The sequence below is a fragment of the Leucoraja erinacea genome, chromosome 11 (assembly GCF_028641065.1).
Source record: "Leucoraja erinacea ecotype New England chromosome 11, Leri_hhj_1, whole genome shotgun sequence".
NCBI classification, from domain to species: Eukaryota; Metazoa; Chordata; class Chondrichthyes; order Rajiformes; family Rajidae; genus Leucoraja; species Leucoraja erinaceus.
Window position 1 is genome coordinate 23353433 of NC_073387.1, and position 16873 is coordinate 23370305.

A 16873-nucleotide genomic window follows, 5' to 3' on the forward strand; every position below is an offset into this window, starting at 1 on the left:
TCTCCCCTCTCTCGCCGCCCCCCCTCTCCCTCTTCTCTCTCTCCATTCATCCCCCCCCCCCCCCCTCTCTCCCTACTGTCTTCCTCCCCTCTCTCCCTCTCCACCTACCTTTAAGAGTCTGTCTCTTCGGCACAGAGACTCTCGTGGCAGCAAACGCTTCCGACGCCTCCGACGCCCGGGACACTCGCACTGTCCGGAGTGCTCCATGGCCAGAGCTGCAGCGAGCGACACGCCGGCCCCGGCAAACACTCGTCCGTCCCGGCTCCCCGCATCTGTTCCGGCCGCTGGTTCTGCTCCCATCCCTCCCACAGCCCCTGCTCTCCAACAACCGCGGACCATGCAGTTTATCCGAGTTTTGAAATTTTCGTTGATCACAAAATTTCTCACCTCTGAGCGTGAGAAATTTCTGATGAGCGTGAGGGCGTGAAAGTTTGCTTGAGGGCGTGAGTCTCACGCTCAAAGCGTGAGAGTTGGCAGCCCTGCAAAAATGCTGGAGAAACTCAGCGGGTGCAGCAGCATCTATGGAGCGAAGGAAATAGGCAATGTTTCGGTCTGAAACCCTTCTTCAGACTGCCCCCTGCCAGGGAGTGATGTTGAACAAACACTGCGTCAATTTAGAACCAGTAGGGAGGTATATTTGTGTTTTTTATTTGATTGTGTTTACAGGCCTGTAAAGCCGTACGTAGCAAGTAAGAATTGTTGCATTGTCAGTACATATGGACAATTAATCATGAAATAAAAGACAGGAAGTGTTGGAATAACTCAATGGGTCAGTCAACATCTCTGGAGAACGTGGATGAGACAATTGACTCCAAAGATCTTTGATTGACACTCGCTTTGGCAATGTCGTTGCGTCACTGGTGTGTCCACGGTCGCCATGTTTGTGCGGGGCAGCCGTGAGGGGAACGATTTAAAATCTGAATTCACTTCATTTTTCCCAAAGGTCCTACAGCGGAGCTGCTATAGGATCTTTGATTTTTACACCAGTGAAGTGAGAATCAATTGCTAAGATGTTTTTAAAGCCGCTGTTGCAGCTGAGATGTAAAAATAAGTGGTTTCTGCAGAGGTGGGGGCGTGTCTCCCGTGAGGCTGTGCGCGACTCCTCACCCCTGACCTCCCTCTTTTCGGCCTCTCCGCGGGACGAGACGCAGGTGAGAGGCGGCGGCGGCGGATCCGCGTCCATCGAGGCCGGGCTCCATGTCCCAGCCCCACCGCTCACCCCAGCGCCGCCAGCAGCCTTCCCCTCACCCGCTGCCATCCGTATTGGGCCGCGGGCGGCAGCGATGGCGCAGCGGGGCCGCGGTGAGGGAGAGGGTGGATGGCGCGGTGGCTGCGGCCTACGGGCCTGGGACGTGGCGGCGGCGGCGGCGACAGTGGAGACAGAGGGAGTGAGGGGGAAGGTGCAGGTGGGGATGAGGGTCGGGATGCAACATTATAGTACGTTGGTTAGGCTGCATTTTGGAGACGGGGCGAAGGGAAATGGAGGAAGGGGATGCGTCTTTATCGGATGTTGGTTAGGCTGCATTGGCGATGGTGGGGGGGGAACAAAGTTGGAGGAGGGGAACTGGCCATATTAGACTATCACATGCCGTTCTGGTTGCCCCATGAGAAGAAAGATGTGGAGGATTTGTACCGGAGGTCTGGCCGAATGATGTAGGAAGAAACTGCAGATGCTGGTTGAAACCGAAGATACAAAGTGCTGGAGTCACTCAGCGGGTCAGAAAGCATCTCTAGAGAAGGAATTGAGAGAATTTCATGATTAATTGTCCTTTTTGAAGAAGTGTCTTGACCCAAAACGTTACTCATTCCTTTTCTCCAGAGATGCTGCCTGTCCTGCTGAGTTACTCCACCATTTTGTGTTTATCTTCAGTTTACCAGGATGATGCTTGGTTTAGACGGGCTTGGATTTTTTTCTGCTGAGGTTGAGGGGAGACCTGATAGAAATATATATATTATGAGAGGCATAGATAGGGTCGACAGTCATAACCAAGGTGGACTGGGAGGAAAACCAAGGTGGACTGGGAGGGGGGGCGGGGGGAGACAAAGTTTAAAGGAGATGTATGGGGTACGTTTTTACACAAAGGATCATGGTGGAGGTCTGTAAGATGGTTATGTTTAAGAGGTGCATGGAGGGATGGGGATCACATGCAGGTAGATAAGAGCTGGAGGGTGGAAAGGGGGAGGTGAGGGAGGATACAGCTCTGTAGGACTTTGGCTGGGCTGAATTTGCGTGCGGTTCTGGTGCAGGATAAGTTACACCCCGGCTGCTCCGTGCCGAGGGTGTCGTTCCCCCTGCACAAAGCAACACGTTTCCTTCTATCCTCGTCTGCCAGCAACCCTTGGCTGATGGGGACGCTTGGTCACGTACACTAACTCCGGTGTTCCCGGCATGTTGCTCCCTCTCGCTGGGAGCCCTGCTCTCTGGGGTGGCTTTTTGTTTCGTACCAACCCTTCATTTGGAGGGTTGCCATCTAACACCATTCTGTACTATTGCTCTACCCTTTTAAATCTCTTCTATAGTACAGCAATCTACCCTTCTCCTTTGCTCCGCCTATCCTACTTCACTTTGACTGCAGTGTGTTTATAGCATTATCCGATTGGATAGCATGCATCAAAAAGCTTTTCACTGTACCTCAGTACATGTAACAATGGCAAACTTAGACACAACACTTGGTGAAATTGGTGGGAAGGTACTGAATAACAGGGATTGCATGTGGAAAAATACCATGAAATTGCTGCAACTGTTTGTTACCACCAGGAAACGGCATAATTGTGTGCAGTTGTGGTCGCCCCATTACAGGAGAATGCGGAGGCTTTGGAGAGAGTGCAGAGGAGATTTACCAGAATGATGCCTGGATTAGAGGGTATTAGTTACAAAGGAGATGTTGGATTAAATATGGATTAAAAGATGTTTCTATGGAATGCCAGAGGCGGGGAAGGAAGAAAGGAACGTGAGAAGAGGGAGTGGGGTTACAGGAGCGAGTGGAAAGTGGGTGGGCGGCATGGATAGGCAGTGGGCAGGCGGGTCTGGTTCATTGTGCCACATGTATGGGGATCGAGTGAAAGTTTTCTCTTGTATGTTATCCCAAGCAATCATTGTGCTGTACAGCACAAAACCAGGCTCTTCTGCTCACTTTGTCCATGTTGGCAAATTGGGCTAGTCCCATACATCTGCATTTGGCCCATGTCCCTCTAAACACTTCCTGTCCTTGTTTCTGTCTTTTACAAGGTGTTGATTGTGCCTGCCTCAGTCAATTAAACATGGTCAGTTGTTATGTATAAATGTGGCAGATCTGTTTGCAGTAAAGCTGGGAAGATGCTACAAAATGAAATGGGAGTGAGGTGAGAAGTTTGGAGGAACAGAATCTTCAGTGTTGATGGATCCTTAATAGTAACTGGGCAGATAGACTAGGTGATTCTGGAGGTAAATGTGATGCTTTCCCTTGAGCCAAGGCATAGAATATAAGAGTAGAGAAGTTATCCTAGTTCAAAATGTTCAGTTCTTGTTAGGTCACAGCTTGAGATCTGGTAACTGGGTCATAAGCAATGGGAGTAGAATTAGGCAATTCGGCCCATCAAGTCTACCCCGCCATTCAATCATGGCTGATCCTATCTCTCCTAACCACATTCTCCTGCCTTCGCATAACCTCCGAAGTATGCTTTACTGATAGAAGAGTAGAGCGTTTTTTTGTTGAGGAAAGAGACAATGCAGTAGTAACTCGGTGGGTCATGCACCATCTCGACCAGCTTTCTCCCCCCCACCCCATACAATCAGTCAGAAGAAGTGTATAACCTGAAACCTATTCATGGTCTCCAGAGATGCTGCCTGACCCACTGAGTTACTGCTACACTTTGCATTTACCTTTCCTATAAAGCTGTAACATGACTTCCTGACTCTTGTACTCAATGCCATGAAGGCAAGCATACCATATGACTTCTTTATCACTTTGAGGGACAATGAGGGAGAAGATGGAAGTATCCACCTTTGAGTATTCAAGGACTCCCTAAGTTCCCCTGATTCCCTTATTAATCCTTACTCCATTTCCGCGTTGCTGTCAATGAGATCTTGCAGTATCCATCTTGTCTGCCAGTTGTTTGTGCAGCATCTGGGGATATCCTCGGATGTGAAGTGTCTGTATTATGTTCCACACTCGCGTTAAATTGCCGCTTTCCTACCTGCTTTCAGAATGGCTCCCCGGAAGGGAAAGGAGAAGAAGGAGGAGCAGGTGATCAGCCTGGGACCACAGGTGGCTGAGGGCGAGAATGTCTTTGGCGTCTGCCATATCTTCGCTTCGTTCAACGATACGTTTGTCCACGTGACAGATCTGTCCGGCAAGTAAGTAAACGATTGCGCTGAAATCCATTGTGTTTAATTGTCATGTGTATTGAAATGGAATAATGCAATTCTTACTCGCAGCAGCACACAGAAATGTGAACAACATACAGAATAGATTATTTCTTCTTTCGTGTCCATCTTCCATGTTTCAAATGTTGACATCGCTGTCAAAGGAGGACAAGGTTTAAAAGAGATGTATGGGGTAGATTTTTACACGGAGGATCATGGTGGAGGTAGATAAGGTAGTTATGTTTAAGAGGTGCATGGAGTAATGGGGATCACATGCAGGTAGATAAGAGCTGGAGGGTGGAAAGGGGGAGATGAGGGAGGATGTAGCTCTATAGGACTTTGGCTGGGCTGTATTTGCGTGCGGTTCTGGTGCAGGATAAGTTACACCCCGGCTGCTCCGTGCCGATGGTGTCGTTCCCCCTGCACAAAGCAACACGTTTCCTTCTATCCTCGTCTGCCAGCAACCCCTGGCTGATGGGGACGCTTGGTCACGTACACTAACTCCAGCGTTCCCGGCACGTTGTTCCCTCTTGCTGGGAGCCCTGCTCTCTGGGGTGGCTTTTTGTTTCGCACCAACCCTTCATTTGGAGGGTTGCCATCTTAACACCACCCCGTACAATCGCTCTACCCATTTAAATCTCTCTTCTATAGTACTGTAATTGGAAAAAGTTACTTTTATAATAACTAAATGGGTTCGCTTCTTAATAAACAGACAATACACAAACTGTTTGGTAGACCAGTTCAAAACTACTTATTGGCCGATGGAAGGGAGGGGGAACTCCAGTCAAGTGACCAATATAGACACTTCACTGTCCTCAGTCCACTTCTCTGAACAACAGAATTACATTGTATTATATAGTGTTTTTTTGTCACCATAGCACATTCTACAGACATTAGTAATGGTCAGAGGTACAGGAAAATAAAGGTTTCTACAGAATGCATCACATCAAAGGCATTTTGTCACATGGTACAAGATATATTAAAAACATTGGCCATTTGGTTTACGCCATTTTACTTTTCAAATGCATCAAAGCGATCTAGCTACTTTGGTTCCTCTCTCGTCACCTCCTCCCTCATAAACATAGGACACTTGGTTTACGACATTTTACTTTTCAAATACATCAAAGAGATCTAGCTACTTCTCTGGCTCCTGGTCACCTGGGAGACAAATGCATTTCTGTATTAATCTACTGGAGAAAAGCCTAATTTGGGGCTAAATATAAGATGTAAGCTAGCCCAGGAACCATTTTAATATCTTCTTATATTTTAACTTAATTTGGCTTTATCACAATCTACCCCATCTCCTTTGCTTCACATATCGCACTTCACTTTGACTGTGGTGTGTTTATGATTAGCATCCGATTGGATAGCATGCATCAAAAAGCTATTCTTGTATTGTACCTCAGTACAAGTGACAATGGCAAACTGAAACACAACACTTTAAACTTACAAAGATGAAATTGGTGAGCAGGTACTGAGCAACAGGGATTGCATGTGGAAAAATACCATGAAATTGCTGCAAATGTTTGTTACCAACAGGAAATGGCATAATTGTGTGCAGTTATGGTTGCCCCATTACAGGAAGGATGTGGAGGCTTTGGAGAGGGTGCAGAGGAGATTGACCAGAATGATGCCTGGATTAGAGGGAATTAGTTACAAAGGAGAGGTTGGATTAAATATGGATTGTTTTCTCTGGAATGCCAGAGGCGGGGAGGGGAGAAAGGAACGTGAGAGGAGGGAGTGGGGTTGCAGGAGCGAGAGAGGAAAGTGGGTGGGCGGTATGGATAGGCGGTGGGCAGACAGGTCTGGTTCATTGTGCCACATGTATGGGGATAGAGTGAAAGAGTTTGCTCTTGTATGTTATCCCAAGCAATCATTGAGCTGTACAGCACAATTTGTCCTCGTCAGTCCAGCAACCCCGGCTGACGGGCTTATCTATGTATGTCAATTGGTACCAAATAATAAAAGGCCTGGATAGAGTGGATGAGGATAGGGTATTTTCAGTAGTGGGAGAGTCTATGCTAGGAGGGAACAGCCTCAGAATAAAAAGATGTGTCTTTGGAATGGAGATGGAGAGGGATTTCAGCCAGATGGTGGTTTATCTGTGGATATATCTATTGGGTATTTTTTAAGTGGTGATCGACAGATCCTTGACTACTGAGGGTGTCAAGGGTTACGGGGAGAAGGCAGGGAATTGGGTTTGAGAGGGGGAAATACATCAGCCATGATTATTCAGCGTAGTAGACTCGATGAACTGAACGTGCTAATTATTCTCCTATGCTTCTGGCTTGGGGCTGCGCTGGTAGCTACTGAGACGAGTCGGTATGGACAGTAGTGATCCACAGATTCACCAACCATCTCTAGTCAAGGGCTCTGCCTGGCAGAGACCTAGGGTAGTTGACGCACTCTACACAGCTTGAATCTGACCTTTCTGTACAGGTTGACTCAGACTGAATTGTGTCTATGCCTAGGCATCTGGAGATAGCTATCCTCAAGTTGGCAGTGATCCGTGTTCACTGAATACCACTTGTGGCACAGCAGAGGTGGAGTTCGTTCATTGTCACGTGTACCGAGGTACAGTGAGTAAAAAGTTTTTGCATGCTAACCAGTCAGCAGAAAGACTATTTGATTGCAATCAAGCTGTCCACGGTGTACAGATACAGGATAACGGGAGTGCAGGGTAAAATCCAATTAAAGATCATCCAAGGGTCTCCAATGAGGTAGATGGGAGGTCAGGACCGCTCTCTGATTGTTGATAGGATGGTTCAGTTGCCCGATAACAGCTGGGAAGAAATCTGAAGGTGTGGGTTTTCAGATCTCTTGCCTGATGGGAGAGGGATGTAGAGGGAGTGAGGGGGATGTGACTGGTCCTTGCTGTTGGCCTTGCCAAGGCAGTGTGAATTGTACATGGAGTCAATGAAAGGGAGGTTGGTTTGTGCGATTGTCTGGGATGTGTCTACAACTCTACAATTTCTTGTAGTCGTGAATGGAGCTGTTCCCAACCCATGCTGTGATGCATCCTGATAAAGATGTTTTTTACATCTGTAGAAGTTGGTGAGAGTTGTTGGGGACATGCTGAACTTCCTAAGTCACTTAAGAAGAGGGGTTGGTGTGCTTTTTTGGCCATTGTTTTAATGTAGATGGTGCAGGACAAGTTATGTCCATGGGCTCCTCTGGCCGGTTCTGGGACGTCGACACAATCTGTCATTGGAGGGGCTTGTGTTTCCTTGCTGCAATGGGATTGTGTAATCTCTTAGTGACCCAGCTTCTCCCTTGTCGCAGGGAGACCATTTTTGCCGCGTCACCGGTGGCATGAAGGTGAAGGCAGACAGAGACGAGAGCTCGCCGTACGCCGCCATGCTGGCAGCCCAGGACGTGTCCCAGAGGTGCAAGGAGCTGGGCATCACCGCTCTCCACATAAAACTCCGCGCTACTGGAGGCAACAGGTCAGTGACTTTGAGATGACACCGTGGTAGAGTTGCTCCCTCACAATGTCCAAGACTGGTTTGATTATTACTAGGATGCTGTTTGCACGTTCTCCCTGTGACTGCGTAGGTTTTCTCCAGGTGCTCTGATTTCCTCCCTCATCTCAAAGACTTGCGGGTTTGTAGGTTAATTGGTAAATTGCCGCTAGTGTGTAGGGAGTGGGATAACAGAACTAGTGGGAACGGGTGATTGATGGTCAGCGTCGTCTCGGTGGGCCAAAGGGCGTGTTTCCGTGCTGTGTATCTAAACTAAACCAGGGTTTGGGGAAGAGATGGGGTTGGTGGGATGGGGAGGGTGTTATTATTCCAGCATACCGTGATTTTCCACTGGAATGGAGGGATGGCATTAAATGCAGCGCAAGGTACATCGTGCTGTTTGGTGCTGCAATTGTCATTCCTCCTGTTTAAAAAAACCCAAAAAAAAACAGGGTTTTGTGTTGACAGGTTGGTAGGTCACGCACATTTCATTCCAAGTATCTCCGTGGGGCCAGTATGTAATTGGGTCTTAGCTTTAGGTTTATTATTGTCATGTATTAGGGCAGCAATGTGGTGCAGCAGTAGAGTTGCTGTCTTATAGCGCCAGAGATCCAGGTTCAATCCTGGTTACACGTACTGTCTCTACAGTGTTTGTATGTTCTCCTTGTGATCGCGTGGATTTTCCAAGATGCTCTGTTTTCTTTCCACACTCCAAAGACGTGCAGGTTTGTAGGTTAATTTTCTTCGGTAAAATTGTAAATTGTCCCTAGTGTGTAGGATAGTGTTAGTGTATGGAGTGATCGCTGGTTGGTGTGGACTTGGTGGTCCATCCGGCCTGTTTCCGCGCTGTCTCTCAAGTCTAAAGAACCGTTCTCATGTTCTTTCCCAGGACCAAGACCCCTGGACCTGGGGCACAATCGGCTTTGAGAGCTCTTGCTCGATCTGGAATGAAGATTGGACGGATCGGTGAGTGCTTGGCTACGTGGATACAAACCCCTCTGGATTTTGTTCTGCTGACGTTGAGGGAAGACCTGATAGAAATATATATTATGAGGCATAGATAGGATCGACAGTCATAACCAAGGTGGACTGGGGGGGGAGGGGGAAATACAGGGAAGGGGACAAAGTTTAAAGGAGATGTATGGGGTACGTTTTTACACAAAGGATCATGGTGGAGGTAGATAAGGTGGTTATATTTAAGAGGTGCATTAAGGGATGGAAATCACATGTAGGTAGATAAGAGCTGGAGGGTGGAAAGGGGCAGGTGAGGGAGGATGCAGCTCTGTAGGACTGGCTGGGCTGAATTTGCGTGCGGTTCTGGTGCAGGATAAGTTACACCCCGGCTGCTCCGTGCCGAGGGTGTCGTTCCCCCTGCACAAAGCAACACGTTTCCTTCTATCCTCGTCTGCCAGCAACCCCTGGCTGATGGGGACGCTTGGTCACGTACACTAACTCCAGTATTCCCGGCACGTTGCTCCCTCTCGCTGGGAGCCCTGCTCTCTGCCATGACTTGTTTTGTGTCAACCTTTCGTTTGGAGTGTAGCCACCTAACACCATCCCATACAATCATGCTATTTTAAATCTCTCTTCTATTGTATTGTAACCTACCCCATCCTCTTCGCTCCACCTATTGTACTTGAGTTTGACTTTATTGGGTGATGCATAGTACAATCTGACTTGATAGCACGCAACAAAACGCTTGGTACAGGTGATAATAGTAAAACAAAACCTGTGGAGTATTGCGTGCAGTTCTGGTCGCCCATTACAGGAAAAATCTGGAGGTTTTGGAGAGGGTGCTGAGTAGCTTTAGCAGAATGCTGCCTTGATTAGAGGGCCTCGGCTGCAAGAAATTTAATTTATTGTCACTTGCATTGAGGTACACTGGAAAGCTTTTTGTTGCGTACTATCCACTCAGCAATATGACTATACGTGATTACAATCAAGCCTTCCGCCTTGTACAGATATGGGATAAAGGGAATACGATTTTGTGTAAGGTAAAGTTCAATTAAAGATAGTCCGAGCGTCTCCAATGAGGTAGACAGTTGCTTAGGACTGCTTTCAAGTTGTCGATATGATGGTTCCTGATGGATAACAGCTGGTTCCTGAATCTGCAGTTGTGTGTTTTCACACTTCTCTGCCTCTTGCCTGGCAGACAGACTTGATAGAAGTAAAGAAATGATGAGAGGCACGATAGGTTAGTCAGTCGGAACCCTTTTCTAAGGGTGGAAGTGCCCAACACTAGATGGCATAGTTGTAAGGTGGGTGGGGCAAAGTTTAATGGAGATGTGCGGGGCTGCGTTTTTTTGCACGGGTGCCTGGAACCTGCTGCCTGGGTTGGTAGTGGAGGCAGATGCGATAGTAACCTTTAAGAGACTTTTGGATAGATATATGATTATGTGCAGAAAAGGACGAAGAGAAAGAAGGGTGTTTAATGAATTGGGCACCAGCACTTCTACCGGAGAAATCCAGACTGAGAGACCATGATCTCAATATAGAACAAAAGACCAGCAAAAATGTTGTACGGTGTAAGGAGGTGGTTTAGCTCATTGAATCTCTCCAATCCTTTTCCCAGTAAAACATTAGATATTTCCTTTCCGTAATTTCTGACTTTACTTTTAAAATAAATGTCCATTGATTCTGCTCTCATTGCCTTTTCAGGCAGAAAGTTCCACCCAACAGCAATTTAAACATTCTCCTGGTTTGCCCTCTGGTTGATCTGCCACTGATTCAAAGTGAAAGGACTTGGTACAAATGACACCCTATTGTCAACATCCCTGGCACAATAAAGCTGCTGCCTCGTAGCGCCAGATACCTGGGCTCCATCCTGACAGCATGGTGTTCGCACCTTCTCCCTTTGACCGTGGGTTTCCTCCGGATGTTCCGGTTTCCTCTCACATTCCAAAGATGTGCGGATTTGTGGATTAATTGGCCCAAGTGTGTAGGGAGTGGATGAGAAAGTGGGATAAAATAGAACTAGTATGACTGGGTGATTAGTGGTCGGTGTGAATTGAAGGGCCTGTTTCCGTGTTGTATCTTTCTACGATCAATCAATGTGGTCCAGTAAAATAATTAAATAGCGTGGATGTTGATTAAATGGTGAGAAATAATCACTCGGCTGGTTTGGATTGTAAACTTTGCGTTTGCTGTATTTAAAACTAGTTGGTGATTGATCCGCCACTCCCTCCTCTCTTCCCTCTTCTCTTTCCCCAACACCCCTACCTACCCCATCTCTCCCTATCCTGCTCCCTCTCTCCAACTCTCTCCGCCTGCTCCAATCCTCTGTTGACTGTGTTCCTGTTCCTTCCACAGAGGATGTGACTCCCATCCCGTCAGACAGCACACGCAGGAAGGGGGGCCGCCGTGGTCGCCGTTTGTAGAGGTTTTCTATCTGCAGCAGTATAACTAATAAAAGAGTTCTGCTGATCACTGTATTCCACTTCAATTCCTGCCAACTCACATATTCAAGATTACATCTATAAATGACGTACATCTACTTACTTTTGTCGGGGCACCCGCATCAGTAGCTTTGTGTTTGTGTTCCATCCATCAACTGGAAAGGATGCGGAGACGGCAGGGTAAGATCATGTCATAGGAGCAGAAATAGGCCATTCAGCCCATCAACCATTAATTTATGGCTGATCTATCAACTCCTTTCTCCTTACTTCTCCCTGTAACCTTTGACACCCTTACTAATCAAGAGCCTGTCAATCCATGCTTTAAAAATTGAATTGGCCCCCACAACAGTCTGCGGCAATGAAATCCACAGATTCACCACCCTCTGGTAAAATAAATTGCTCCTCGTCTCCATTCAAAAGGTTCATCCTTTTATTCTGAGGTTGTGCCCTCCAGTTCTAGGCACTCCCTCTAGTGGATGTAGTCAGGGCAGTGAGTAGAAGTGTCTTATACTGACAGCAAAACAATGTTCTGTCTGGTTTCTTCCCACGCTGAAATCATACAGGTTTTCGGGTTAATTGGCTTTGGGTTTTTTTTAAAAGCTACATTGTCCCTAGTGTGTAAGATAGTGTTATGTACGTGTTGATCAGCATGGACTCGGTGGGCTGAAAGCTTGTTTTATTTTTATACATACAGTGCCCTCCATAATGTTTGGGACAAAGACCCATCATTTATTTATTTGCCTCTGTACTCTGCAATTTGAGATTTGTAATAGAAAAAATCACATGTGGTTAAAGTGCACATTGTCAGATTTTAATAAAGGCCATTTTTATACATTTTGGTTTCACCATCTAGAAATTACAGCAGTGTTTATATATAGTCTCTCCATTTCAGGGCACCATAATGATTGGGACACAGCAATGTCATGTAAATGAAAGTAGTCATGTCTAGTATTTTGTTGCATATCCTTTGCATGCAATGACTGCTTGAAGTCTGCGATTCATGGATGTCACCAGTTGCTGGGTGTCTTCTCTGGTGATGCTCTGCCAGGCCTGTGTTGCAGCCATCTTTAGCTTATGCTTGTTTTGGGGGCTAGTCCCCCAGTTTTCTCTTCAGCATATAAAAGGCATGCTCAATTGAATTCAGATCGAGTGATTGACGGCCACTGAAAAATTGATAATTTTTTAGCTTTGAAAAACTCCTTTGTTGCTTTAACAGGATATTTGGGATCATTGTCTTGCTGTAGAATGAACAGCCGGCCAATGAGTTTTGAGGCATGTGTTTGAACTTGAGCAAATATGATGTCTCTACACACTTCAGAATTCATTAGCTGCTACCATCAGCAGTTGTATCATCAATGAAGATAAGTGAGCCCGTACCTTCAGCAGCTGTACATGCCCAGGCCATAACACCCCCACCACCTTGTTTCACAGATGAGGTGGTGTGCTTTGCATATTGGGCAGTCCCTTCTCGCTTCCATATTTTGCTCTTGCCATCACTCTGATATAAGTTAATCTTCGCCTCATCTGTCCACAAGACCCTTTTTCCAGAACTGTGGTTGCTCTTTTAAGTACTTCTATGGACACTGGTCATTGACAAACCCACACCTGACTCCTGAAGAGTGTTTCTGATGTGTCGGACAGGTGTTTGGGGATTGTTCTTTATTATAGAGAGAATTCTTCTGTCATCAGCTGTGGAGGTCTTCCTTGGCCTGCCAGTTCCTTTGCGATTAGTAAGCTTGCCAGTGCTCTCTTTCTTAATGATGTTCCAAACAGTTGATTTTGGTAAGCCTGAGGTTTGGCTGATGTCTCTTAACAGTTTTATTCTTGTTTCTCAGTCTCAAAATGGCTTCTTTGACTTTCATTGGCACAACTTTGGTCCTCATGTTGATAAACAATAAAAAGTTTCCAAAGGTGATGGAAAGACTGGAGGAAAGACTAAGTGCTGAGAGCCCTCTTATACCTCCGGAAATAGGAGGTATAAAGGAGGCATTTAAACACATGAGCAATTACAAACACCTGCAAAGCCATGTGTCCCAAGCATTATGGTGTCCTGAAATGGTGGGGGGGGGGGGTATGAATAAACAGCTGTAATTTCTACATGGTGAAACCAAAATGGATTTTTTTTTTAAACCCCTTTAATAAAATCTGACTGCACTTTAACCACGTCATTTTTCCTATTACAAATCTCATTGTGGAGTACAGAGGCAAATAAATAAAAATATAGGTCTTTGTCCCAAACATTATGGAGGTGGCTATGTTAAATATAATGTGTGTCTGGTCTCTGTCCCACCTGCTGTACTGTGAACCACAGGTAGATGGCACCAAGCTTACATTCTGAAGAAGGGTCTCGACCCGAAACGTCGCCCATTCCTCTCCAGAGATGCTGCCTGTCCCACTGAGTTACTCCAGCATTTTGTATCTACCTTCAATTTAAACCCACATCTGCAGGTCTTTCCGACACTTACATTTTAGGATGATGAGCCTAAACACTAAATCAGGAGTCAGCAACCTATGGCCCCCGGGCTGAATGCGGCCCGTAACCCGAAATCATCCGGCCCGCATCTTCTGTGAACATGTTTAAGAAAGAACTGCAGATGCTGGAAAAATGGAAGGTAGACAGAAATGCAGGAGAAACTCTGGGGGGAGGAGACATGCAAGGATTGCATGAGGCTGCCTCACCTGCTGAGTTTCTCCAGCATTTTTGTCTACCTGTGAACATGATTTGATGTCTGCCATCCGGGATGAGATTCATGTGTACACGTGATAGATGTGGCCTGCCATCCACTAACAGACATGCAGAACAAGGTTGCCCATCCCTGCACTAAATCCTGATTGCTGCTGATGACTCACCTGTTGCTGGGCAGAGGGACCAGGTTGAGATGTGTTTTGGTATGCCGAGGGATGGTGAAGTAATGATCATGAGGTGGTTTCAGCAGCATTTCTGTAAACTTACTCAAAGCAATGTCCCAGAAAGGGCATGGTTCCGAGTGAGTGCTGCTCTGTGGGAGGGGCAGTACTGAGGGAGTGGCGCACTTTTTTCCAAAAAAAAAAAAAGTCAATTATTTATAATAGCATGTACAACACAAAAGAATACCAACAAACCCATATAACACAAAGTATTAGATATTTCACCATCCTTATTAAGGACAATTTATATCCCCCGCAGTGCCCAGCAGTCCCGAAAACCCCCCATGGCGCACCTGGACATATATGGGGTCAGTTTTTACACAAAGGATCATGGTGGAGGTAGATAAGGTGGTTATGTTTAAGAGGTGCATGGAGGGATGGGGATCACATGCAGGTAGATAAGAGCTGGAGGGTGGATACAGCTCTGTAGGACTTTGGCTGGGCTGAATTTGCGTGCGGTTCTGGTGCAGGATAAGTTACACCCCGGCTGCTCCGTGCCGAGGGTGTCGTTCCCCCTGCACAAAGCAACACGTTTCCCTCTATCCTCGTCTGCCAGCAACCCCTGGCTGATGGGGACGCTTGGTCACGTACACTAACTCCAGCGTTCCCGGCACGTTGCTCCCTCTCGCTGGGAGCCCTGCTCTCTGAGATGACTTGTTTTGTATCAACCTTTCATTTGGAGTGTAGCCATCTAACACCATCCCATACAATCACTATTCTTTTAAATCTCTCTTCTATTGTATTGTAACCTACCCCATCCCCTTTGCTCCACCTATTGTACTTGAGTGACTTTATTGGGTGATGCATAGTACAATCTGACTTGATAACACGCAACAAAACGCCGGAAAAGGAGTAGGCAGCCGGCTCGGGCTGGCGCCGTGACTCATGCTTGGCCAGGCCCGGAAGCAACCCAACCAGGACACCTTCAGCTCTACCCTCCTATGCACAGGGCGTCCAAAGATGAGGATGGTGGGTGTGAAGGCAAGGAGCAGACTCTTTAGATGTTGGAACAGAGGATGCAACCTCACGCTGCACTACGGCAGGGGTGGTAGTGAGGGAGTGCTGCACTGCATCTCAATGCACAGGACTAGGCTCTTCAGCCAATAATATGCCAAACGTGATATCAATCTGCTGGCATGTGATCCATTCCCTGCATATCCGTGTACCTATTCAAAAGTATCTTAAATAGCACCCACCACCCTTTAAAAAAACTTGCCCGCACATCTTTAAACTGTCCCTCTCACATTAATGCTAAATACTAATTTAAAATTTTCCATCCTATGAATAAGCTTCTAACTGTCTACCTTATCTATTCCTCTCTGGATGCACCGGTTTCCACTCACATCCCAAAGACATGGGTTTGTAGGTTAATTGACCCTCTGTAAATTGTCCCTAGTGAGTAGGGAGTGGATGAGAAAGTGGGATAACAGAACTAGTGTTAACGGATGATTGATGGTCGGCGTGGGCCGAAGGGCCTGTTTGCATGCAGTATATTTTTAAATCAATAAAACCCACGCTGCCTGAACTCGATGACAATGTCATGCCTGAGTTCTTATATGTGTTAGTAGATGCTTGTTTCCCAAGTTTCAACGGACTACACTTCATTAAAAACTTCATGAGTTGCAAAATCCAGAGTCAAGAGTATTTACTTGTCAACTGAACCAGAACGATGACAGCCTTACTTGCTGTAGCTTGATATATTAAACTCAACAGAAACTGCGGATGCTGATTTACAAAAAAAGACCAAGTGTTTCAGTCTGTTGAAGGGTTCTGACGAAAAACGTAATTTGTCCGTGTTCTCCAGAGATGCTGGCTGCCCCGCTGAGTCACTCCAACAAACGGCATGTGCGTTGTGAGTTTAATTTACAGATACAGCATGGAAACAGGTCCTTCAGTCCACCAGGTCCAAGCCGACAAAGGTGCCCCACCTACATTGGTCCTGTCTGCGAAGGGCGCTCAGCATCGCCAAGGACTGCTCTCACCCCAACCATGGACTATTTAACCTCCTACCATCCGGGAGGCGCTACAGGTCTCTCCGTTGCCCGACCAGCAGGTCCAGGAACAGCTTCTTCCCTGCGGCTGTCACACTATTCAGATTCAGATTCAATTTTAATTGTCATTGTCAGTGTACAGTACAGAGACAACGAAATGCATTTAGCATCTCCCTTGAAGAGCGACATAGCAAACGATTTGAATAAATAATAATAAGTGTCCGGGGGGGGGGGTGTGGTGATTGGCAGTCACCGAGGTACGTTGTTGAGTAGAGTGACAGCCGCCGGAAAGAAGCTGTTCCTCGACCTGCTGGTTCGGCAACAGAGAGACCTGTAGCGCCTCCCGGATGGTAGGAGGGTAAACAGTCCATGGTTGGGGTGAGAGCAGTCCTTGGCGATGCTGAGCGCCCTCCGCAGACAGCGCTTGCTTTGGACAGACTCAATGGAGGGGAGCGTGGAACCGGTGATGCGTTGGGCAATTTTCACCACCCTCTGCAATGCCTTCCGGTCGGAGACAGAGCAGTTCCCATACCATACTGTGATGCAGTTGGTAAGGATGCTCTCGATGGTGCAGCGGTAGAAGTTCACCAGGATCTGAGGAGACAGATGGACCTTCTTCAGTCTCCTCAGGAAGAAGAGACGCTGATGAGCCTTCTTGATCAGAGTAGAGGTATTGTGGGTCCAAGAGAGGTCATCGGAGATGTTGACTCCCAGGAACCTGAAGCTAGAAACACGTTCCACCTCCGTCCCGTTAATGTGGATGGGGGTGTGCGT

At 46.9% G+C, this 16873-nt stretch overlaps 1 protein-coding gene across 1 annotated transcript; it reads left to right on the forward strand.

The window, feature by feature from the left end:
* The first annotated feature begins 1007 nt into the window (after window positions 1–1007).
* rps14 (ribosomal protein S14) lies at window positions 1008–11229 on the forward strand. The gene is given in 5 exon segments (XM_055642831.1): window positions 1008–1151; window positions 4187–4340; window positions 7628–7791; window positions 8696–8772; window positions 11116–11229. Coding segments are annotated over 4 exon segments (462 nt in total). The 5' UTR covers window positions 1008–1151; window position 4187; the 3' UTR covers window positions 11184–11229.
* The last annotated feature ends 5644 nt before the right edge of the window (window positions 11230–16873 follow it).